The 25,380-nt window shown below is 37.0% G+C and overlaps 1 protein-coding gene across 5 annotated transcripts in view; it reads right to left on the reverse strand.

Annotated features, from left to right (window-relative positions):
* Positions 1-25,380, reverse strand: part of PTPN4 (protein tyrosine phosphatase non-receptor type 4) — a 251,441-nt gene that overhangs the window by 88,257 nt on the left and 137,804 nt on the right. For all 5 annotated transcript variants that reach the window (XM_036254434.1, XM_036254430.1, XM_036254432.1 and 2 more), the window contains 3 exons: positions 24,449-24,537; positions 6,177-6,240; positions 1,868-2,040 (listed from right to left, as the gene is read on the reverse strand). In XM_036254434.1, the coding sequence (XP_036110327.1) occupies positions 1,868-2,040; positions 6,177-6,240; positions 24,449-24,537 (326 nt within the window). The remainder of the gene's footprint in view (positions 1-1,867; positions 2,041-6,176; positions 6,241-24,448; positions 24,538-25,380) is intronic.

The raw sequence follows: 25,380 nt of genomic DNA on the forward strand, positions 1-25,380 counted from the left end.
AATAGCCCAAACTTGGAAACAACCCACTTGATATCCATAATCAAGTAAAGGGATAAACAAATTGTAGTATATCTATACAATGGGATACTGCTCCACAACAAAAAATAAAATGAACCATCAATATAGGCAACAACATAGACATATTTTAGAATAATTATGCTTAATAAAAGAGGCCAGACTAAAAAGAATATTTAATATACATGCTTAAATTTACATAAAATCCTAGAAAAACAAACCACTTACATATATGTATATATAAAATACATATAAAGCTGGTGGTTGCATGGGGATAAAAAAAAGGGTAGGAGAAGGGTATTTATAGAAAGATCTGGGGGAACATTTTGGATGGGTATGCTTGCTATCTTGAGTGGTGATGAATTAATGGAGGCATATATATATCTCCAAACATAAATTTTTTAAATTTAAATATGGTAGCTTACTGTACGTGAATTATACAGTAAAACTGTTTGGGAATGTAAAATCTGCTAGTACTAGGCCCATATTCCCCCAAGGGCAATAATAGGCTGAATGGCAGGTGTTCCTTTACTCATCATTATTTTCTTTCTTCTAATTATGTTCTTGAGTTTTGTTTTTTTAATTAATATCTAAGGTAGGAATTTCATTCTGTTTTAGTGATGATTTTCCCCCAAACTGGTTTCTTTGTCTTTTGTATTTGTAGTCACCATGATTAGATATTGTTTGCTGTGGTATAGTTTGAGTAAATTTCTTGCCTTTTTTTCTCATCTTATCTGAGACCTGTTTGAACTACAGTTGAAGGCCAGTTACTACACTATATTCATTTCTTTGTTGCTAAGTAAAATGCATAGGTACTATTTATATGTATGTAGTATTTTCAAGGACAGAGGAAGAAAGAGTTCTGCTAAAGATAAATGTAGTCCTTGTACAATATATCTGGGGGTCACTTGGTTAGGAATTAAGTTTATTAAGGGAGAACCATTATGGTTTGTACTGTTCTCTCATTGGATATTTTTGTCTTTGCTGAGATATAATACCAGTATATAACACTTTTAAAATTTTTCCTTTACTTTCACCATTGATCTAATACTCTCTCAATTTACCTTTGAATTTGCAAGTATCACTACCTTACTCTGTCCAAAATTGCTTTTTAGGAAGGTGCTAAAGGAGTTAAACATGACACCAAGCCACTTAAAAATCTGCTGTGCTTTTTTTGTGGTTCAATTTTTCCTAATGCTGTTTGTGTTACTAACTGAATTTTTGGGTTACTTTTACCAATTCCTTCTTGGGGGGAGGGGAGGACATGTATTTTAAATGGAATATCCTATACTAAACATTATGCTGTTACTTATTCTGGTTCGTTATCCCCCAAAGATTGTTGCTTCAGGAAAAAAAAAAAAAGGTTATCACAAATAAATAATACAACAATGTTAGGAAAAGGAATCTGGGGTTATTGTTCAATGATCAAATCTGATTTTGTATAACAGCTGTTTTGAACTCTTTACAATAAAGGGTTTGACAATTTACACATAAAAAAGCAAAGTAACAGTACGCTTATGCAGAAGATAGCTTACAAATAAAATAAATGTGTCTTGGAACAAAAAAGTTTTCTTGTAAATATTTCCATAGTGGAAATTATAACATTTCTAGAACATAAATAATTAAGTATTATTGATTCATTTTAGAAACTTAAGAAATGAAATAAAGTCAGTGGAACAGGTTTCTCACAAGAACCTACTGAACTTTTTGCTGATACAGACATACAGATTTTGATTCAGTAGGTATGTATGAGTAACAACAATTCTACGGTTCAATAAACTATACCTTTAATTTAAAGGGAGGAAAAATCTGGCATCTGGCAATACATCATTAATGCATAAGCAATACTTACCAATATCGGAATTTTGAACCTAATGTAAAATAATGTGCAAAAAAATTCTTTTGAGGTGGAAGTGGTCTGTCCAAACGGAAAAATGTGTGATGTTCTACACATGCTTTCCATAAATTTTTGCATGCTCTGTAGTTCACCATATTAAATCCCAATAAGGTTTCTCGAGATTCATGCTGTAATAAATAACAAAAAGCAGAGAATACCAAGAAAATATGAAGATCTAATGCTCCATTTCATTTACTTTTTATCATTTTATCTATTTATTTTTAAAAATATGTTTTCATTGATTTTTTAGAGAAAGAGATACAGAAACATCAATCTGAGAGACACATCGATTGACTGCCTCCTGCATGCCCTGTACTGGGGATCAAGCCTGCAACCCACACATGTGCCCTGACCAGTAATCAAACAGGGAACTCTCAGTTCATGGGACAACCATCAAACCACTGTGCCACACCAGCCAGGCTCATTTACTTTTAGAGGTAAATATTCTAGCTTTACAAACACCAATCACTCTAGTTTTTTATTTGTTGTTATCCAATTAAAAAAAGGAGCAAAATAAATGTAAAGGTTTGTAAAATGTGGGCCTCATTCAGTAATATAACTCTTAGGAGTTTTACTTTAGAATAGTTAGATATAAGTTTAAGAAATTGACATATCTTTTTCAAAACTTACTAACTACAATTCTGTTTCAAAAGCCCATAAATTAAAGATTAAGATACATCATCACATCTTTTAACAATATCTCTAAGCTTGCAAATCTGTCTAGGTGCTAAATAAGTAGATAAAAATATTCAGCCCTTTTAAACACAATTATGAAACTCAAATTTAAAATTAAGTAACAACAGAATAGAAACATTTCTTTAATTTTTCTCTGTAAGTCTGGCAGAAATTACCATTTAAATAGCTTCACTGAAGTTAGCTACATACAGTGAGGCACGTGTACAGCTCTAATTTTCATACAATAAATGAGACCATTTAACCTCCAACCAGATAAGAAATAGATCATTACTAGCACCTCTGAAGTATCCTTGTTCTCCCCTTTCTACCAGATTACCTTGTTTATGAACTTTTTATACATGAAATCATACATATGTGTCTTTTGTCTTTAGGTCTGACTTTTGTTCAATATTATATTTCTATATTTATCCACGCAGTTCTGAGCAGTAATTCACTCATTTTCATTCTACACAGTATTCTATTATATATGAACATACTACCATTTATATATCTATTTATTGTTAATAGACATTTGATGTTCTCAGTTTAGGTATGTATAAATAATGCTGCTACTTATATTTCTGTATGTTGTCAGATACACATATGTACACATTTCTGCTGTCAGATCAAAGAAATACATGTGTTCACTTTTAGCAGATAATACCCAACAGTTTTCCGAAATGGTTTTATACACACACACACACACACCCCCTCCCACCAGCAGTGTGTGTTCCACATGCTCAACACTGATTTACCAATCTTTTCATTACACTATTCTGGTAGATGTGGAGAAGTATCACATTTTGGTTATAATTTGTACTTCCCTGATGATTAGTGAGGTTCAACATCTTTTCAGGTTACTGGCCAGGTAGATACCCTCATTTCTGCAGTGTCTGTTCAAGCCACTAGCATATTTTATAATTAAGCTGGATATACAACTAAGGATATGGTGTGTGTATGTATTATATACATATTCTGTGATACTTCACTCTTCATGATGTCTTTTTATTTTTTATTTATTTATTTATTTTTTTCTTTTTGTTTTTTTATCCTCACCCGAGGACATTTTCCCATTTTTTGTTCAGCTAGAATGGGAGGGAGGGAGGGAGGGAGGGAGGGAGAGGGGGAGAGGGAGAGGGAGAGGGGAGAGAGAGAGAGAGAGAGAGAGAGAGAGAGAAACATCAACGTGAAAGGGACACATCAAGTGGCTGCACCCACACAACCCAACCAGGGCCGGGGACAAACTTCAACTGAGGTACATGCCCTTAGCAGGCACCGAACCCGGGTCTCTCTGGACCACAGGCCAACGCTCTAACCACTGAGCAAAACTGGACAGGGCCATGATGTCTTTTTAAAAATATTTATCTTTATTGTTGAAAGTATTACGGATGTCCCCCTCTGCCTCATTGACACCACCCCATCCCACCCCCCTGCCTGTTGACTGTGTTCGTTAGTTATGCATATAAGTTCTTTGGTTTAATGATGTCTTTGGATGAATACAGTTCTTAACTTTAACACAGTCCAAGTTACTGAACTTTTTTTTTAAGGTAGTTTTCCTTCAGTGTCCTGTTAAAGAAATCGCTGCCCACCGAAAGTTCATAAAGATATTTTCCACAACTAAAGTACAGTAAAATGCACATGTATAAGTATTAAATTACCATGTTAGAAGATAATATGCTTAAAATATCACTTCTACATCCTAAGAGAATTCTTAATTATGCTTAAGAGTTGCTTTGGATGCACTAACAAGCACAGTTATATGTTGTACCACACACCACAAACAATAAAAAAATGACAAGAGAATGTTTCAGAGTTATGACTGCAGTAACTGTTCTGAGTGAAAGCAAAATCTAAGATGCATCTATGTTCCTCCTTTTCTGATACCTAACTCCAAAAGGTCTATATGTGATTCTGACATTCTACCAATTGTATTTGGAATGTAGCAAAATTTCCCACACATATTGTAAACAATGTATATGCAAAATGTGGTATTAAGATAAGCAGATTCTATAAAGTTGAGTATTTAAAAATAAAGAGATATTTCAGAGAGAAAACATTAACAAGGCACCATGCTGCAGAGCATGCCTATATACAGCCTTTAATCAATTATTAGTTGGCTTTTTGTTACTGGTAACACCTGAGGCTAAACACATTCCTATGATACATCACCTCAGACAATGATTGTGAGGATTACATGATATGAAAATGATTGGTATATTACCAGGCAAACAGTTAAGACCTCAGCAAATGTTAGATACTATAACTATTGTTATTATAGTATCTAATAATAACACTATAATAGAAAGCAAATTAGAAAAGTTGACTTCTTTACTGTCTTATTCTACCCATATAAAGTAAAATGTTTGTTCTCTAGTTTCCAGATAAGACTTATATTTTATTCCTCTGAACATTTATTGACACATGTAAAAAATGTTCATAAGTAGCATTAATCATAATAGCTACAACCTGGAAACGGCAAAATTGTTCACTAACATAAAAATATATGGCTAATTTATAATATATTCATTTAGTAGAATACCATATAGCAGTGGGACAAACTACTGCTATGTGCCACAACATAAATGAATCTCATAATGTTAAGAGAGAGAAAGCAGACAAAAAGTGAACATTCTACAGGATTTCTTTTAAGTTAAAAAATAAAGTAATCCATGGTTATACAAATGAGAACTGTGTTTACCTTTTTGAAGGGTTAATGAATGCAAGTGGGCATCGGCTCCAATGGCAATAATACCATCTTCTGGAGTAGTAGTAATATTGTACATATTAACATTATATAGCATATACTTATTAAGCACTATGCATAATATTTGTATACTCTTCTATTTCAATAAAAACTCTGTTGAAAATAACTTCCATATTTTGTAAGCATAAATGATGAATCACAGTGACTTAGTAGATCACTATCTTCTCATAAAATGCAGCTGATTCAAATACACTTTTAAGATTTTGAATACATTTTACATATACACAACCATAGTGAAATCTGCATTAATTTGTAAACATTTCTAAGAAATAATGTAAGTCAAAGAATAAAGTTAATTTAATTTGGTAAATTAGAGAAAAATAAAAGATGAAATTCTTTCCAACACTGTACTTTCCATAACTCAATGTTTTGTATTTAACATATTAAAAAAAGGACATTGCCACTACAAAAGAGGGAGAAATGAACTACATGTTCATGAACAAGAAACAAAACTAAACACTCAGGTTTCCTAAAATGAAATGAGCTTTTATATGAAAGGAAGTGCTACAGATTTAGCAGTAAAAGGAAAAACACACATAAAATGCTCAGTTAATGCCTTCATGAATGGACCCTGGGGACTGATAATGAACATCATGTTGAGATCACTTTCTAAGTTCAAGAGACAGAATGGATAACTAGAACAACTTTAAATCATAACCAAGGAAACACTAAATAATACACTTTGTCATAACATGTGAATTAATTAACTCAGGGGCAATTATCAATAGTATTAATACCACTTTCACTAGCACTAAAAGTTGTCATGAATGACCTGTCATTTCTTAAGACTTCATTTATATGAATAATTATTAGCTCAATACTCACCAATTCTTTTCTAAGTTGAATAAAAAATTGTTTGCACTTAAATGAAATTTTTACAATCTTCAACCTGGATAATAAAAGATAGAATTGAAGTATTTAAAATACTGAATAAAGATGTAAATATCAGCAAATTAAGAAAATGATTCTTTGAAAAGATTGGTAAAGTTGACAAACCTCTAGCCAGACTAAGAAAGAAAGAATACACAATTATTAATGTAAGAAATGAAAGAGCAGACATCATTTCAAATGCTACTGATATTAAAAGCATAATAAAAGAACACTATTAACAAGTCTATACCCACAAAGTTGGTAATTTCAATGAAATGAACCAATTTTTTGAAAGACACCATTTGCAAAAACTCACATAGGAAGAAATTTTTGGTCTAAATGGGCCTATACAGTAGTCCCCCTTCATCTGCAGGGCATACACTTCAACATCCCAGTGAATGCCTGAAACCTCAGACAATACTGAACCCTACCTATGCTACGTTTTTTGTTTTTTGTTTTCCCCCTTATACATATCTTTTCACTTAAAGGAAGTGATTTATGGCTTCTTTTTGGCATATCCAAATTGCCAGCATCACTAACTTTTGTGCTTTGGGGCCATTATGAAGTAAAATAAGGGTTACTTGAACATAAGCATTAAGATCTAATAACTGAGAAAGCTACTAAGGGACTAACAGACAGGTTAATGTATACAGAATGAATATGCTGAAAAAAGGGATGAGTCATATCCCTGGCTGGATGGAGCTGGACAGCTCAGGATTTTATCACTCCACTCAGAATGGCATGCAATTTAAAATTTATCAATAGTTTGTTTTTGGAATCTTCCATTTAATATTTTTAGACCATGGGTAACTAACTAAAACTGTGGAAAACAAACTGCACATAAGAAGGGAATACTACAGCTATTAGAGAAATATAAAAAAAAAAAGCTACCAGGGCCCTGGCCAGTTTGGCTCAGCGGTTAGAGCATCAGCCTGTGGTCCCGAGAGACCCGGGTTCGGTTCCCGCTAAGGGCATGTACCTTGGTTGCAGTTTGTCCCCGGCCCTGGTTGGTTGTGCGGGTGGCAGCCACTCGATGTGTCCCTTTCACATCGATGTTTCTCTCTCTCTCTCTCCCTCCTACTCTATCTGAACAAAAAGTGTCCTCGGATGAGGATAAAAAAAAAAAAAAAAAAAGCTACCAGGTCCACATGTGTTCATTAGTGAACTATACCAAACATTGAAGTAAGATATACCAATTCTTTACAATCCCTTTCAGAGTATACAAGCAGAGGAATACTTCCAAAGTCAGTCTATGAGACCAGCATTATCCTAATACCAAAACTAGACAAAGCCCTTACAAGAAAACTACAAAACAGTTATCTCTCATAACCATAGATTCAAAAATCCTAAACAAAATATTATCAAACAGAATCTAACAATGTCCAGGTGGGATCTATGCCAGAAATGCAAGGCTGGTTCAACATTTGATAATCAATTAATATAAATCAACACCTGGAAAGACAAAGAAAAAAAAATATATACTATCATATCAATACATTCAGAATAAGCATCTGACAAAATCTAATACTTAGTCATGATTTAAAACCCTCAGTAAAGTAGGAACAGATGAAAACTTTCTACAAAACCTCTGCAGTCAACATACTTAATGGTGCAAAACTAGAAGCTTTCCCACTAAGATCGTGTAAAAGGTATGGATGTCCCCTTTAACCACTTATTTTCAATAGCATATGGGAAGTCTTGCTAATGAAATAAGGCAAGAAAAGGAAATGAAAGATATACTGATTGAAAAGGAACACTTAAAACTGTCTCTGTTCACAGATGGCATGATTGTCTATGTACAACATACAAAAGAATCAACAAAATAACTCCTGTAATTAATAAGTGATGATAGTAAGGTTGTAAGGTACAAGGTTAATATATAAAAGTCAACTTCTTTCCTACATATCAACAATGAACAAGTGGAATTTGAAATTAAAAACACAATACCATTTACATAGGCACCAACCAAAATAAAACACTTGAGTATAAACCTAAAAACTATGTTCTAGAACTATATGAAGAAAATTATAAAACTCTGATGCACAAAAACAAAGAAGATATAAATAAATGCAAAGACATTCCATGTTCATGGATAGGAAGAATCAGTATTGTTTGTCAAGATGTCAGTTCTGTCCACTTTGATCTACAGATTGAACGAAATCCCAGTCAAAATCCCACCAAGTTATTTGTGAATATGACAAATTGATTCTAAAGTTTATATGGAGTGGCGAAAAATCCAGAACAACCAATATGATATTAAAGGAAAACAAAGTTTGAGGATTGATGCTACCTGAATTCAAAACTTAATATAAAGCTGAGTAATCAAGACAGTGTAGAACTGGTGAAAGAATAGACAGAGCAGATCAATTATATATAGAATAGAGAACTCAGAAACAGATCTCCTTCAATATAGTCAAATGATCATTGAGAAAAGAACAAAGGCAATACAATGAAGCAAAGACAGTGTCTTCAACAAATGGTACTGGAACAACTGGACATACGCATGTAAAAACAAAATAAATTTAGACAAAGACCTATGCCCTTCACAAAAATTAACTAAAAATGGACCAGAGACCTAAATATAAAATGCAAAACTATAAAACTCCTAGATACAGTCTGGCTGGTGTGGCTCAGTGGTTGAGTGTCGACCCATGCACAAGAGGTCGCCCATTTGATTCCCGGTCAGGGAACATGCCCAGGTTGTGGGCTGAATCCCAGTGGGGGACATGCAAGAGGCAGCCAATCAATGTTCTCTCTCACTGATGTTTGTATCTCTCTCTCTCCCTATCCCTTCCCCTCTCTCTAAAATCAATAAAAAATAATAATAATAAATAAATAAAAAGAACTTTCTTAAAAAAAAAACAAAAAAAACTTCCAGATATAACAATGGGAAAATAGATGACCTTGGGTATGGGGATCTCCTTAGAGATCTAACACCAAAAAAATAATTTATAAAAGAAATAACTGATAAGCTTGGATTCATAAAAATGAAAAACTTCTCTGTGAAAGGCAATAAATTAGAAAACAAGCCATAGACTAGGAGAAAATATTTGTAAAAGAAACATCTGATAGCCCCGGCCAGTTTGGCTCAGCGGTTAGAGCATCGGCCTGTGGTCCAGGGAGACCCGGGTTCAGTTCCCACTAAGGGCATGTACCTTGGTTGCAGTTTGTCTCCGGCCCTGGTTGGGTTGTGCGGGTGGCAGCCACTCGATATGTCCCTTTCACATCGATGTTTCTCTCTCTCTCTCCCTCCCACTCTATCCGAACAAAAAATAGAAAAATGTCCTCAGGTGAGGATAAAAAACAAACAAACATCTGATAAAGGACTATTCAAAATATACAAAAAACTCTTCAAATTCAACAATAAAAAAACAGCCCCCTCAAAGATAAGCCAAAGTCTTGAACAAATAACTCACTAAAGAAAATATACAGTTGGCAAATAAGCACAGGAAAAGATATTCCATATTATACATGACCAGGGAAATGCAAATTAATACAGTAAGATAGGACTACACATCTACAGAATGCCCCAAATCCAAATACTGACAAAACTGGGAACTCTAATTCATTTTGGTGGGAATGCAGTGGTACAACCACTTTGGAAGACTTCTTGGGAGCCACTTTGGAAGACCATTTGACGGTTTCTTACAAAACTAAACATACTTGTACTATACCATCTAGAAATGCACTCCTTGGCCCTTAACCAAACAACTGGGAACTTATGTCCGTACAAAAATCTGCACATGGATGTTAACAGCAGTTTTGTTCATAACTGCCAAAACTTGTAAGTAACCAAAACGTCTTTCAGTAGGTGAAGGAGTGAATAAACTGTTATACATCCAGACAAGGGATATTAATCAGGTCTAAAAAGAAATGATACATCAAGCCATGAACAGATATAGATAAAAAGTAAATGCATTATCACTAAGTTAAAGAAGCCATTTTGAAAAAGGCATAAATTACATGATTCCAGCTATGTGACATTCTCGAAAAGGCAAAACTGGAGAAAGTAAAGGTATCAGTGGGTGACAAGGGTAGATAGGGAGATGATTACATAGAGCACAGAGGATTCTTAAGGCAGTGAAACTTCTCTGTATGACATTACGATGGATGTATCATTATATTTTTGTCCAAAGCCATCGAATATATAACACCAAGAGTGAACCCAATGTAAATTATGGACTCTGGGTGATTATGATTTGTCAATATAAGTTTCATCCTTGGTAAACGATGCACCGTTATGGTAAGTGCTGTTAATGGGGGGGGGGGGGGGGTGGAGGGGCTATGGATGAGTGGGGAGAGAGGATATATGGAAATTCTGTACCTTCCTCTCAATTTTGTTATGAATCTAAAACTGCCTTAAAACACCAGTCTTAAAAAATTAAATAAATAAACAAACAAAAACTATAATCAACATTTGCAGAAAAATGTAAGATGCCAAGGTTTTACGCAATGATACTAAATGTTATTTATTTCATATTTTAAAAATTATGTTTAAAATTTTTTTAATTGTAGCTTTTTACATTGCTGGGGAAAACTGTCAGGACAATTTTTAAGCAGATTTTTTACTGTCTAGTTTTTGTATTGATTGCTGAGAAGGAGATGCTCAAATCTCCAAATACGATTGTAGAATTGTCTATTTCTCCTTTAATTTTTGCCTCATGTATTGGGAAACTCCATTTAATAGCACATGAATACTTATAACTGTTCCCTGATTTTTTCTGGTATATGGGCCACAGTTTCCTTTATCACCGCATGCCTTTTAATATTTTGTTGGAAACTGAATGTTGTACATATTATGTTGCAGTAACTCTGATATTGGTTTCCCTTTCCCACAGCTTGTTATTGCTATTTGCTGGATTATTTTTATGAACTCCACCTCCAGCTATCAACCTCCAGTGTTAACCTTCTGCTGTTGCTCTTCAGGAAGGCATGGCTTTGAATATGCCCAATAATACCCTAGGCCATAAATTCCTTTAGAAACTAAAGCTATCAAATTATTTCCTCAGTTTGTGAGGTAGGTGTTTGAGGCAATCGTCTCTCCTCCTTTGTTTTTGTCTCTCCTGTCGTCTCTGGGTTTCCCTAGAGACTACTTCTATTTTTTTAAAAATATTTTTTCATTATTGATTTTGGAGAGACAGGCAGGGAGATGGAGAGATAGTTGATGAGAGAGAACATCAATTGGTTGCCTCCTGCATGCCCCCTCCTGAGGATTGGGCCCACAACCTGGGCAAGTGCCCTGACCAGGAATTGAACTGGTGACCTCTTGGTGCATGGTTGACACTCAACCAGTGAGTCACACGAGCCAGGCGGGACTACTTCTTATGCAGTCTGAGCCTTGCAGTTATTTACATTGTAATTCCTTGCTATATAGGAGCCCTGCTGTTGTAGTAGTAAGATGTGGGTTAGAGGAATAATTCTTTTTTTTTTTTTTGGTTAATCCTCACCGGAGGATATTTTTTCCATTGATGTTTAGATAGTGGAAGGGAGGAAGGGAAGGTGGGGATAGAGAAGGAGAGGGAGACGGAGGGAAAGAGAAAGAAACATCAATGTGAGAACAGACGCACTGATTGGTTGCCTCCCACACACACTTCAACAGGGGCTTGGAATGGAACCTGCAAGCCAGGTACGTGCCCTTCACTGGGACTCAAACCCGAGACCCTTTGGTCTGGGCGATGCTCCAGTCCCTGAGCCACAACAGCCAGGGTGGAGGAATAATTATTTAATCCTATGATTAGGTCTCAGTGTTTTAGTGGTCTGTGACCCTTGACTATCACCTTCAGTGCTTTTCAGCTCACCCCATTCTGAGGTGACACAAGAAGTACAGAGGAGGCTGTATTTCCCTTCCTCCACTTTGATTAGGCTCTTATTGATAAAAACCCATGTTGGTTAAGTATTAGTAAAACAGAATTCCTTGAAGGCAGACCTTTGGTAAAGAGAACAGAAAGCTCTGGACATGTTTTAAATGGTCACCCTTCCCTGCTCATCAGCACCACCATCTCCCACCCTTCCACGGCATGAGTAAATTTTTCTCCAATTTTCACCTTGAGAACTTGATGGGTAACTGATGGTTAAAACTTAAGAAAGCATGGGGGCCTTCTTAAGGCTGAGACTTCAGGAGTTTTCATCTCTCAAGCTAGTTTTTGTGGCAATCTCCAGCAATCAGTCAATTACCCTTTAAGTAGTTCTATCAGCTGCTGGCTGCAGCAGTGATTTCTAGTCCTGGTAAACTGTCATTCTTTACATTCATCTGTCTCTCCAGTTTTCAGAGCTGAAGTTTGCCTTGAGCCCTTAACTCTGAGGGAATCTAAAAAGAACTGTTGGTTTTCAGTTTTGTTTTGTTTTTTTTTTCCTGTAAGGACAGGAGTGATGACTTCCAAGTTCTTTACCTGCTGTACTGGGAACCAGAATTCTCTCCGCCCCATTTTATTTTCTTAATGGTGCTTTCTGATTAGCATTAATTTTAATGAAGTCTAATTTACAGAATGCAGGTAACCCCAATTCAATATTTAGACTCTTTAAAGTATGAACTTGAACTAGGTAATTCAGAGATAACCACACATGGATGGATATGAGGAAGCATATTTAGTACATGGCACATTACTTTTTCTACACAAAACTCTAATTTTGAGAGAAGAGGTAAGTGAGAAGCTTGTGTTTCAGAATCTGAAAGACATGGATTTAAAGTTCTGCTTCATACTAATTGATTGTTTAATCTTAGCCCAGTCATCTTCTCTGTCATTTTTCATTCCTTGTCTGCAAAAACAATGCTAATAACACCCAACGTACAGGATTATAAGCCACATATAAAAATGCATTAAAGCCCTGGCCGGTTTGGTTCAGCGGTTGGAGCGTCGGCCTGTGGTCCTGAGAGACCCGGGTTCGGTTCCCGCTAAGGGCATGTACCTCGGTTGCAGTTTGTCCCAGGCCCTGGTCGGTTGTGCGGGTGGCAACCACTCGATGGGTTCCTTTCACATCGATGTTTCTCTCTCTCTCTCTGTTCCTCTCTCTCCCTCCCACTCTACCTGAACAAACAAACAAACAAAAAAAAAAAAACAAAACAAAAAAAATGCATTAAAATCTATGAGTGATTTTTTTTTTCCTTATCTCAATCTTTAAAACTATCAGGTCTAAAATTTCCAACTTTACTCTAAACTCTTTCTTAACACCCGAGGACATCTTCTCCATTTTTTGTTCAGATAGAGTGGGAGGGAGAGAGAGGAAAAGAGAGAGAGAGAGAGAGAGAGAGAGAGAGAGAGAGAGAGAAACAGACACATCGATGTGAAAGGGACACATTGAGTGGCTGCCACCCGCACGACCCAACCAAGGCCGGGGAAAAACTGCAACCGAGGTATGTGCCCTTAGTGGGAACTGAACCTGGGTCTCTCTGGACTGCACGTCGACACTCTAACCGCTGAGCCAAACCGGCCAGGGCTAAACTCTTCATTCATGTAAAAATTTGGTTAATTCCACCATTTAAATTTTAGTTTGAATATATTATTTAAAATATTAATGTAAGATGACCAATAGGAAGATAGCATCAGGCAGAACCGTAGGGAGGGTGAGTGCATGAGAGAGTGAGTGAGTGTGAGAGAGTATAAGTGGATGTGAGTGTGGACAAGCAAACTTGTGCAGTGCAGAAATGCGGAGCACAAGGTTCCTGTGCAATGGACAGGGAGCAGCCGGCTACCATTGTAAGCAGCTCTTCAGGGCACTTCTCCCTGTGCCACAGGGAGGCCCCGCCATATTGGAACATACCTGGTCTTCCCTGGGAGGAGACAGTGGGAATGGGTAGGGCCCAGCAACCTGAGCCCACCAGTGCACCTGGCACCATCGGACAATTGGACCCGCTGTGTCAACACAGACCAGTGCACTGTAGTGGAGCTGTCAAGGTGCCTACTGCAGAAGCCGCAAACAGTCTGGAGCCCAGCACCATCCTGCACAGTAGCAGCCAGATCAGAGTCAAGATATACCCCCAGCAACAGAAGCTTGGGAGCAGACATCCATCCCCAGGCAACAGAAGCACAGACCAGCAGCTGAGACCCATCCTGAAAGTCTTTAACAGAGGCTGAGCAGGAGCTGAACCCCACTGGGCAGCAGAGCTCCTCAAACGCCAGCAGCAGGACCTGGGGCTCCATCAGGGCCTGTGCAAACCAGCTGCCCACAAGATGTGCGGGGAGCCAGGGCTCCAGAGGGACCAGTACACCACAGCTGCCCACAAGATCTGTGAGGAGCTGGGGCTCCAGAGGGACCTTTGCAACAGCTGCCCACAGGAGATCCAGGAAGCTGGGGCTCCAGAGGGACCAGTGTGACCCAGCCGCCCCACAAGATCTGCAGGCTCCAGAGGGGCCTGTACGACACAGCTGCCCACGGAGCTGGCAGGAAGTGAGGCTCCAGCAGGGCCTGAGCCAAACAGCTATAGGTGGCACCAGCGACACAGTTGCTATAAAAAATACCTTAGAAGGGCTCAAGAGTAGATTAGAAGAAGCTGAGGACCGAATCAGTGACTTAGAAGATAAGGCAGAAAAAAAACCACACCCAAATAGAGCAGTAAATGGCAAAAAAAATTAAAAAGCAGGAAGAGTATTTAAGGGAGCTGTGGGACAATACGGGACAATACAAAACATAACAACATTCGCATTATAGGGGTACTGGAAGAAGAAGAATCAGAGAAAAAAATAGAGAACCTGTTTGAAGAAGTAATGACAGAAAATTTCCCTAAACTGGTAAAGGAAAAAGCCACCCAAGTTCAGGAAACAAAGAGAATCCTAAGCAAGATGAACCCCAAAAGACCCAACAGCTAGACACATCATAATAAAAATGGCAAACATTAAAGACAAAGAAAGCATCTTAAAGGAAGCAAGAAAGAGACAGAAAGTTACCTACAAGGGAGCTCCCATTAGACTGACAGCTGACTTCTCAATAGAAATACTACAGGCCAGAAGAGAGTGGCATGAAGTGTACAAAGTAATGCAAGGCAAGTGTCTGAATCCAAGACTACTCTTTCCAGCAAGGCTATCATTCCAAATTGAAGGAGAAATAAAGAGCTTCACAGATTAAAATAAAAAAGCTAAAGGAATTTACCACCACCAAACCACCACTGCAAGAAATGCTGAAGGGACTGTTGTAAGAAGAAGAAGAAACGAGAGAGAGAGAGAGAGAGAGAGAGAGAGAGAGAGAGAGAGAGAGGAACACAGGCATAAAATAAAAATGGCAACTAATAAGTAGGTATCAATAATAACCTTAAATGTAAATGACTTAAATGTACCAATCAAAAGACATAGGGTAGCTAAGTGGGTAAGAAAACACAACCCATATATATGCTGTCGACAAGAGACCCACATTACAACAAAAAACTCACACAGATGGAAGTGAAGGAATGAAATTTTTTCCAAGCAAATGGAAATGAAAAAAACAGCTGGTGTAGCCCTGGCCGGTTTGGCTAAGCGGTTAGAGCGTCGACCTGCGGTTCCGAGAGACCCGGGTTCGGTTCCTGCTAAGGGCATGTAACTTGGTTGCAGTTTGCCCCCGGCCCTGGTCGGTCATGTGGGTGGCAGCCACTCGATGTGTCCCTTTCACATCGATGTTTCTCTCTCTCTCTCTTCCTCTCTCTCCCTCCCACTCTACCTGAACAATAAATGTCCTCGGGTGAGGATAAAAAACAAAACAAAACAAAAAAAACAGCTGGTGTAGCAATACTCATATCTGACAAGACAGACTTCAAAATGAAGGCCATAATAAGAGACAAAGAAGGTCATTACATAATATTAAAAGGATCAATACAACAAAAGGATATAACCCTGGTAAACATATACGTACCAAATACGGGAGCTCCAAAACATATTAAAAAACTTCTGGAAGACTTCAAGGAAGAGATCAATAGCAATACAATCATAGTGGGTGACTATTTTTTTTTTATCCTCACCCGAGGACATTTTTCGATATTTTGTTCAGATAGAGTGGGAGAGAGAAAGACAGAAACATCGACGTGAAAGGGACACATCGAGTGGTTGCCACCCACACGGCTCAACCAGGGCCGGGGACAAATTGCAACCGAGCTACGTGCCCTTAGCGGGAACCAAACCCGGGTCTCTCTGGACCACAGGCCGATGCTCTAACTGCTGAGCCAGACTGGCCAGGGCCATAGTGGGTGACTTTAACACCCCACTGACACCACTGGATAGATCTTCTAGACAAAAAATTAACAAGGTCATAGAGTCCTTAAATGACGAACTAGATCAGTTGGACTTAATTGATATTTACAGAACACTTCACCCCAAAGCTGCAGAATATACATTCTTCTCAAGGGCACATGGGACATTCTCAAAGAGAGACTACATATTAGGACACAAAGTAAGTCTCTAAAAATTCAAGAAGACTGAAATCATATCAAGCACCTTCTCAGATCACAATGGCATGAAACTAGAATTCAATTACAACAAAAACAGTCAAACACTTGGAGGCTAAATCGCATTGTATTAAACAATGAATGGGTTACCAATGAGATCAAGGATGAAATTTAAAAGTTCCTGGAAACCAGTGAAAATGAACACACAACAACACAGAATCTATGGGATGCAGTGAAAGCAGTCCTGAGAGGGAAGTTAATAGCACTACAGGCCTACCTCAAGTAACAAGAAAAATTCCTAATTGACTTTCTAACCTTACAACTTAAAAAACTAGAAAGTAAACAGAAAAACCCGGAGCAAATAGAAGGAAAGAAATAGTAAAAGTCAGAGCAAAAATAAACGACATAGAGACTAAAAAAACAATTCAAAAGATCAATGAAACAAAAAGCTGGTTCTTTGAAAAGATAAACAAGATTGATAGATCTTTAGCTAGACTCACCAGGAAACAAAAAGAGAGGACCCAAATAAGCAAAATTAGAAACTAAAGAGGATACACAACAACTGACACCACAAAATTCAAAGGATCACTGAAACATACTATGAACAATTAATTATACGCCAACAAATTGGACAATTTAGGTGAAACGGACCAATTTCTAGAAGCACACCGTCTCCCAAAACTGAACCAGGAAGAGACAGAAAACTTAAACCAATAACAAGAAAGGAAATTGAAGATGTAATTAAGAAACTCCCAGCAAATAAAAGTCCAGGATGGACAGCTTCATGGAGAAGTTCAACCGAACGTTCAAAGAAGATCTAATACCCATTCTCCTCATACTATTCCAAAAAATCCAAGAAGATGGAAGACTTCCAAACTCATTTAATGAGGCCATCATAACCCTAATTCCAAAACCGGATAAAGACACTACAAAAAAAGAAAACTACAAGCCAATATCCCTGATGAACACAGATACCAAAATAATTAACAAAATATTAGCAAATCGGATCCAGCAATATATCAAAAAAATTATTCATCATGACCAAGTAGGATTCATCCTAGGGATGCAAGGATGGTACGATATTTGCAAATCAATAAATGTGATATATCACATAAACAAAATGAAAGATAAAAACCAATAGATGTTGAAAAAGCATTCAACAAAATCCAGCACCCATTTCTGATAAAAACGCTCAGCAATGCGGGAATAGAGGAATCATATCTCGACATAATAAAGGCCGTATATGAAAAACCTATAGCCAACATCATACTCAATGGGCAAAAACTACAGGCATTTCCCTTAAGAACAGGAACAAGACAGGGATGCCCACTCTCACCACTCTTATTTAACAGAGTACTGGAAATCTTAGCCACAGCAATTAGACATAAGGAAAAAATAAAAGGGATCCAAATTGAAAAGGAGAAAGTGAAACTGTCATTATTTGCAGATGGCATGATATTATACATAGAAAACCCTAAGACTCCATCACAAATCTACTAGACTCAATAAATGAATTAGACAAAGTAGCAGGATACAAAATTAACAAAAAAGAAATCAATGGCATTCTTATACACCATAGACAATCTCACAGAAAGAGAAACTAAAAAAAAATCCCATTTACCACTGCAGATTAAAAATTTAGATATGTAAGAATAAACTTAACCAAAGGAGTAAAGGACCTCTTCACAAAAAACTACAGGTCATTGAAAAAAGAAATAGAGGAAAATATAAAAAAGTGGAAGCATATACAGTACCATGTTCATGGAATGAAAGAATTAACATCATCAAAATGTCCATATTATCCAAAGCAATCTATAGATTCAATGCAATCCCCATCAAAATACCAATGACATATTTCACAGAACTAGAACAAATACTCCAAAAGTTTATATGGAACCAAAAAAGACCCCGAATAGCTACAACAATCTTGAAAAAGAACAAAGTAGGAGGAATCACAATACCAGATATCAGGGTATACTACAAAGCCACTGTAATCAAAACAGCCTGGTACTGGCACAAGAACAGGCAGATAGATCAATGGAACAGAACAGAGAACCCAGAAACTGACCTAAGACAATATGCTCAATTAATATTTGACAAAGGTGGCAACAGCATACAGTGGAGTCAAGACAGCCTCTTCAATAAATGGTGTTGGAAAAACTGGACAGGTAGATGCAAAAAAAATGAAGCTAGATCACCAACTTACACCATACACAAGAATAAACTCAAAATGGATAAAAGTCTTAAATGTGACCCGTGAATCCATAAAAATCCTAGAAGAAAATGTAGGCAACAAATTTCACACATACGCAGCAGAATCTTCACTGATACAACACCTAAGGCAAGAGAAACAAAGGATAAAATGAACACATGGGACTACATCAAACTAAAAAGCTTCTGCACAGCAAAAGAAACCACCACCAAAATGGAAAGGGAACCCACTATATGAGAGATCATAACTGCCAATGATACATCAGATAAGGGATTAATCTCCAAAATATACGGAGTACTCATACAACTCAACAAAATGAAGACAAAAATCCAATTAAAAATTGGGCAGAGGACTTAAAAAGACACCTCTCCAAAAAGGACATGCAAATGGCCAAGAGACATATGAAGGAATGTTCAACATCACTAATAATCAGAGAGATGCAAATTAAAACAACGAGGTATCACCTCACACCTGTCAGAATGGCTGCCATCAACAAATCATCAGACAACAAGGGCTGGCGAGGGTGTGGAGAAATGGGGACTCTAGTACACTGCTGGTGGGAATGCAGACTGGTGCAGCCACTATGGAAAACACTATGGTGTTACCTCAAAAAATTAAAGGTTGAACTGCCATTTGACCCAGTGATCTCACTTCTAGAAATATACCCTAAGAAGCCTGAAACACCAATCAGAAAGAATATATGTACTCCTATGTCCATAGCAGCACTATTTACAATAGCTAAGATCTGGAAACAGCCCAAGTGTCCATCAGTAGATGAATGGATATAAAAGCTGTGGTACATATACACATTGGAATACTTTGCAGCAGTAAGAAAGAAAGAGCTCTTATCCTTTGAGCCGACATGGAGGGACCTGGAGAGTATTATCCTAAGCGAAACAAGGCAAATAGAGAAAGATAAATATCACACGATCTCACTTATTTGTGGAATGTAATGAACTAAACAAACTGATGATCAAAACAGATCCAGAGAAATGGAAGAAGGGTACAGACTGACAAACCTCAGTAGAGGGGGTTGTAGGGGAGAAGAGATAAACCACAGAATTTATATGCATGTATGCATAACCAATGGACATAGACAACAAAGCTGGGGACAGGGCAAGGTGGGGGGGGGGCAGAAGAGAGGGTCAATGGGGGAAAAAAGAGAAGCATCTGTAATAAAAATAATTAAAATAAAATATTTATGTAAGATAAAAGTTGAAATGTATGTGATACTACAGTAGAGCTATAATCATTATCAGTTTTCATCAAGTGATTAATTTATAGGTAATGGCAATTCTACAAATACCAACTTAATACAGGTGATGAGGTTAACATGGTCTCTTCTTCACATAGAGTATTAATAAAAAGTATGTTGCCTTTTGAAAACAGATCCATTTAAAAAAAATTATTTTTAATCCTCACCCGAGGCCATTTTTGCATTTATCGTCAGAGTGGGAGGGAGAGAGAAAGGGAAGAGAGAGAGAGAGAAACATCAATGTGAGAGAGACACATCAAGTGGCTGCCACCCACATGACCCCAACTGGGGCTGGGGACAAACTGCAACCGAGGTACGTGCCCTTAGCGGAAACCGAACCTGGAACACTCTGGTCTGCAGGCCAATGCTCTAACCGCTGAGCCAAATGGACCAGGGCCAGATCCATATTTTAAGAACTAAAAGTAAGCCATATATTTAATGAGTATCATAGACTACTGATTTACCTTGGAAATCAATTGATATTGGATATTAAATCATGGCAACTTGTGATGTATTTATTAATGTATTTGCTGTAGTACATACTGTTAAGAGTAGTTAGGATCATAAAACATTCTTATGTTCCATGATAATGTAAATTTAGTAGCTTTAACAACTTTAAATCCCATCTATGTAGTTTAATTCTTAAAAATAAAGTTGAAAATGAACACTACATAAGGTTTTCAACACCTTAAATGCTTATATCCCTTTTTTCTCTAACCGAAATTATATGATAAAGACTTTGAAGTACGAATTCTAACATTAAACTAGCTCCAAGCATATTTACCAATAAAATAATATACCAACTCCTGAGTATATAGAATATGTAAGATCCTTCACAATCTGAATCCAATTTCTCTTTTAAGCTTTATCTTCCTAAATTCTGTTCCCTTGATTCTACACACAATAAAGAAAATTGAAGGAAAAACCAAACCAAATAGCCCAAAATTTCCTCAACTTGCCATGTCCTTTGTTACTGTTAGGTCTTTGCGCACATGCTTGGAACCTCTACCATAATTCCCCAATAGAACCCTCTACACACATGTCCGTCTTCCACGTTTCCTTTTCACTGAGGAAATTTTTAGTTATCCTTTAAAGACCATCTCAAATATCATGGAGCCATTAAAATTTTCTGTAGAGAGACTGTATCCTTTGTGTTTCTGAAGCAATTTGCCAAAAACTCTTTTAAAATGCTCCTTCAATAATAATAAAGAAATATGCGTGTAATATAGAATTTTGACAATACAGGAAAACTTAGATTATCGTGTTATTTTAACCCACATCATCTGAAAAGAATTTATTTCTGATTTTGACATTTATATAAAATGTAAAATAAAATATAAAAAAGTATTTAAAATTTTTCTTTAGTAAAATCATAAACATAAAAGATGCACATCAAAGAATACATTTTCCTGTGCTTTATAATGAATTTTTGTGTGTTTACTTATAGACAGGGACTATGTACTAAACTGGTTTATATTCTCCTTTGAATATATCACAGTTTGAATTATATAGGAAACATTTAGATGTGACACGAAACACTAAGTGATCTTTAGTTTTCTTTTATGAGCTATGCAGAGGTATAGTTTACATATACAATGAAATATACCAACTACAGGCCAACAATTCAATGAATTTTGACAAATGTATTTGGCTATATAACTTCCAACCACTAAACTCACCATGTAACATATTTCTATCACCTCAAAATGTTGCCCTGGTGCTCCTTTGCAGTTAATTGCCTATTCCCATTTTCAGTCCCTTGCAACCATTGGTCTGCTGTATCTACAACTTATGTTTTCTATAATTTCATATAAATAGTAACAAAGAATATATATAGTATTTTGTGCCTGACTTCTAATAATCACCATGTTAAGAGAATAGTGTTTTATATGGTTTAGTGTATTAATAGTTCGTTTCTTTTTATTGCTGAACTGTATTCCTTTGTGTAGATAAACCATAATTTAACCTTTAACTAACTAATGGGCATTTAGAATTCTGTTTTATGCTGTTGTGAATATTTTAGTTATGAACACTAGTGTACAAATTTTTATATGAACTTATGTTTTCATTTCTCGAGTAAATATCTAGAAATATAATTGCTGGATGATATAGTCAATCTATGTTTAACTTTATTTTTTTATTTCTTAAAATTTTTTTTCTTTTATTGATTTTGAGAGAGAGAGGAAGGGAGAGGTAGAGATAGAAACATCGATGAGAGAGAACATCGACTGGTCACCTCCTGCATGCCCCGCACTGGGGATCGGGCTCACACCTGGGCATGTGCCCTGACTGGGAATTGAAACAGTGACCTCTTGGTGCATGGGTTGATGCTCAACCACCGAGCCACTCCAGCCGGGCTCTATGTTTAATTTTAAAAGAACTGCCAACTTTTCCAAAGTTGGTGTACTAGTCTGCATTCCCAGCAGCAATGTATGAGATTTCTACGTGCTCTGCCTCCTTGTCATCACTTAACAATGTCATCCTTTTTAAATGGATCTGTTCTAGTGGGTGTACAGTAATACTTCACTATGGTTTTAATTTGCATTTCACTGATGACTGAGCATCTTTTCATGAGCTTATTGGCCATTTGTATAAATTGTCTATTCACATATTTTCCCAATTTTTTAAAAATTAGGTTGTCAGCCCTGGCCGGTTTGGCTCAACGGTTAGAGCGTCGGCCTGCGGTCCTGAGAGACCCGGGTTCGGTTCCCGCTAGGGGCGCGTACCTCGGTTGCAGTTTGTCCCTGGCCCTGGTCGGTTGTGCGGGTGGCAGCCACTCGATGTGATCCTTTCACATCGATGTTCCTCTCTCTCTCTCTGTTCCTCTCTCTCCCTACCACTCTACCTGAACAAAAAATGGAAAAATGTCCTCGGGTGAGGATAAAAAAAAAAAAAAAAAATTAGGTTGTCTTCTTATTTCTAAGCTATGAGTTGTTTATATATTCTTGATTAAATCCTTTATTGAATATATGATTTTTTTTTTAATGCTTACCCAAGGATATTTTTTTATTTATCTCCAGATAGAGTGGGAGGGAGGGAGGGAGAGAGAAACATTGATGTGAGAGGGACACATGGAGTGGTTGCCTCCCGCACAACCCCGACCAGGGCTGGGGACGAACTGTAACCAAATGACTGGAATAGAACCCGCAACTCATTGGTCCCTGGGCCAACACTCTAACCGCTAAGCCAAAGCAACCAGGGTGAATATATGATTTTTAAAAGACTGTGTCTTGTCTTTTCATCTTCTTTAGAGTATCTTTTGAAAAGCAAAAGTATTTAATTTTGATGAAGTTCATTTCATTAATTTCTTATTTTATGGTTCATAATCTTGTGACCTATAGAAAATTTTTCTTTTTTTTAAATCTTCACCTGAGGATTTTTTTCCACTGATTTCTTATATAGAATGGGAAGAGGGGGGAGCGAGGTAGGGGGGTGGGGGAGAGAGAGATCGATTTGAGAAAGACACATTGATTGGCTGCCTCCTGCACGACCCCAGCTGAGGCTGGGGATTGAAACTGCAACTGTGGTAGATGCCCTTGACCAGAAATCAAACCCAAGACTCTTCGGTTCACAGGCTGATGCTCTAACCACACACACATGAGATATGATAAATGTAATTTTTATGATTTTCTTATTATTCTATTAAAGGAAAGTGGCAGATGATACTTTTTCTTTTTCTTCATTCTAGGATACAGAAGTGATAGGGAGTGAGTCATTCTAGCCAGTGAGGACAAGGACAATATACTTAGGACAGTAGAACACTAAGACAAAACCAAAACCAAAACCATGAGTTTTATACCGATGAAGCTACCATACTTTCTTAGCACCAATTTAAGTCACTGTAATAGTGGGTGGGTCTCTGTTGCAGTAACCATGCTGTGTTCCAAATAATAAACCAGTACCTCATTGAATGCATTTAAATGAAATACCACTATTTAAAGCAATTAGCCTGGGCCCAGCTGGTGTGGCTCAGTTGGTTGAGTGTTGTCCCATGCACCAAGAAAGAAGTCACTGGCTGAATTCCCAGTCAGGGCACATGTCTGGGTTTTGGGCTTGATTCACAGCAGGGGGCAGCCAATTGATGTTTCTATCTCTCTATCTCTGTCCCTCTCCCTTCCTCTCTCTCTAGAAAAAAAATCACTAAAAACATAAAGCTACCGGCATGGTACAAGACAGAGTAAACATGGTACTATTATATTACAGTACAAATTTAAAGATTCCTTAAGTGAAAAATTCATAAAGTAACATTTTCTATAAGCTAAGCAATTTTGAAATAAATAACTCAATTATTTTGGTATTTTCTGAAAATAAATTTGCATGTCAACATTAATATACTTCAACAGCCACTTTCTTTAATATGAATTTTTATATTAGTAATACAAAAATACAAAAGTATTGGTGGAAGTCCTTACCATGGAAAGGTATTCATTCGTACCCTGTTCTTATAAATCAGAATTCCTCCTGACATCACTCCAATCATAATTTCATTGTTACTTTGATCCTTCAAAAAAAAAAAAAAAAAAGACAAATCTAAAATACTGCACTTAATCTGTTAAAAACATTTTAAAAACAGAATTAGTTATTAGTTTATCTTTTTCACATGAGACAACTTCAAAGGCATCACATAATTGCGTATTTACAGACCCATATGGTAATTGTTACTTCATAAAAATAAATGACATACTTCAAATCAAACTTAAATGTTACATTATTAAAAGTCTGTATGATCTCAGGATTTCCCAAAGTTTTTAACTGGGGCTGACTCTTTGGGGCAGGAAATTAGAATGATGAGTTAGTATCCATCCTTCCATTCCTAAAATTCTTATGTCCCAATCACTGTGTAAGTATAATTCTAGGATTGCAAAATGTGAATAAAACACAGAGGAGTTCAGAGTTTGGTGAAGGGCAACCTGTAATAAAACAGTATTTCCAATATAATTAAATCTCCTATAACTAGTATAATACAATTAAAAACATCATGAAAGGCCCTGGCCGGTTTGGCTCAGCGGTTAGAGCATCGGCCTGCGGTCCCGAGAGACCTGGGTTCGGTTCCCGCTAAGGGTGCGTACCTTGGTTGCAGTTTGTCCCTGGCCCTGGTTGGTCGTGCGGGTGGCAGCCACTTGATGTGTCCCTTTCACGTCAATGTTTCTCTCTCTCTCTCTCTTCCTCTCTCTCCCTCCCACTCTACCTGAACAAAAAATGGAAAAAATGTCCTCAGATGAGGATAAAAACAAATAAAAATAAAAAAAATAAAATAAAAACATCATCAAAGTACAAAGTGAGGAACAATTAATTGTTGGAGAGTTTGGAAGACTACAGAGAAGAAAATTTGAATTGCAATTTG

This window comes from Molossus molossus, unplaced genomic scaffold, assembly GCF_014108415.1.
Source record: "Molossus molossus isolate mMolMol1 unplaced genomic scaffold, mMolMol1.p scaffold_m16_p_11, whole genome shotgun sequence".
NCBI lineage: Eukaryota > Metazoa > Chordata > Mammalia > Chiroptera > Molossidae > Molossus > Molossus molossus.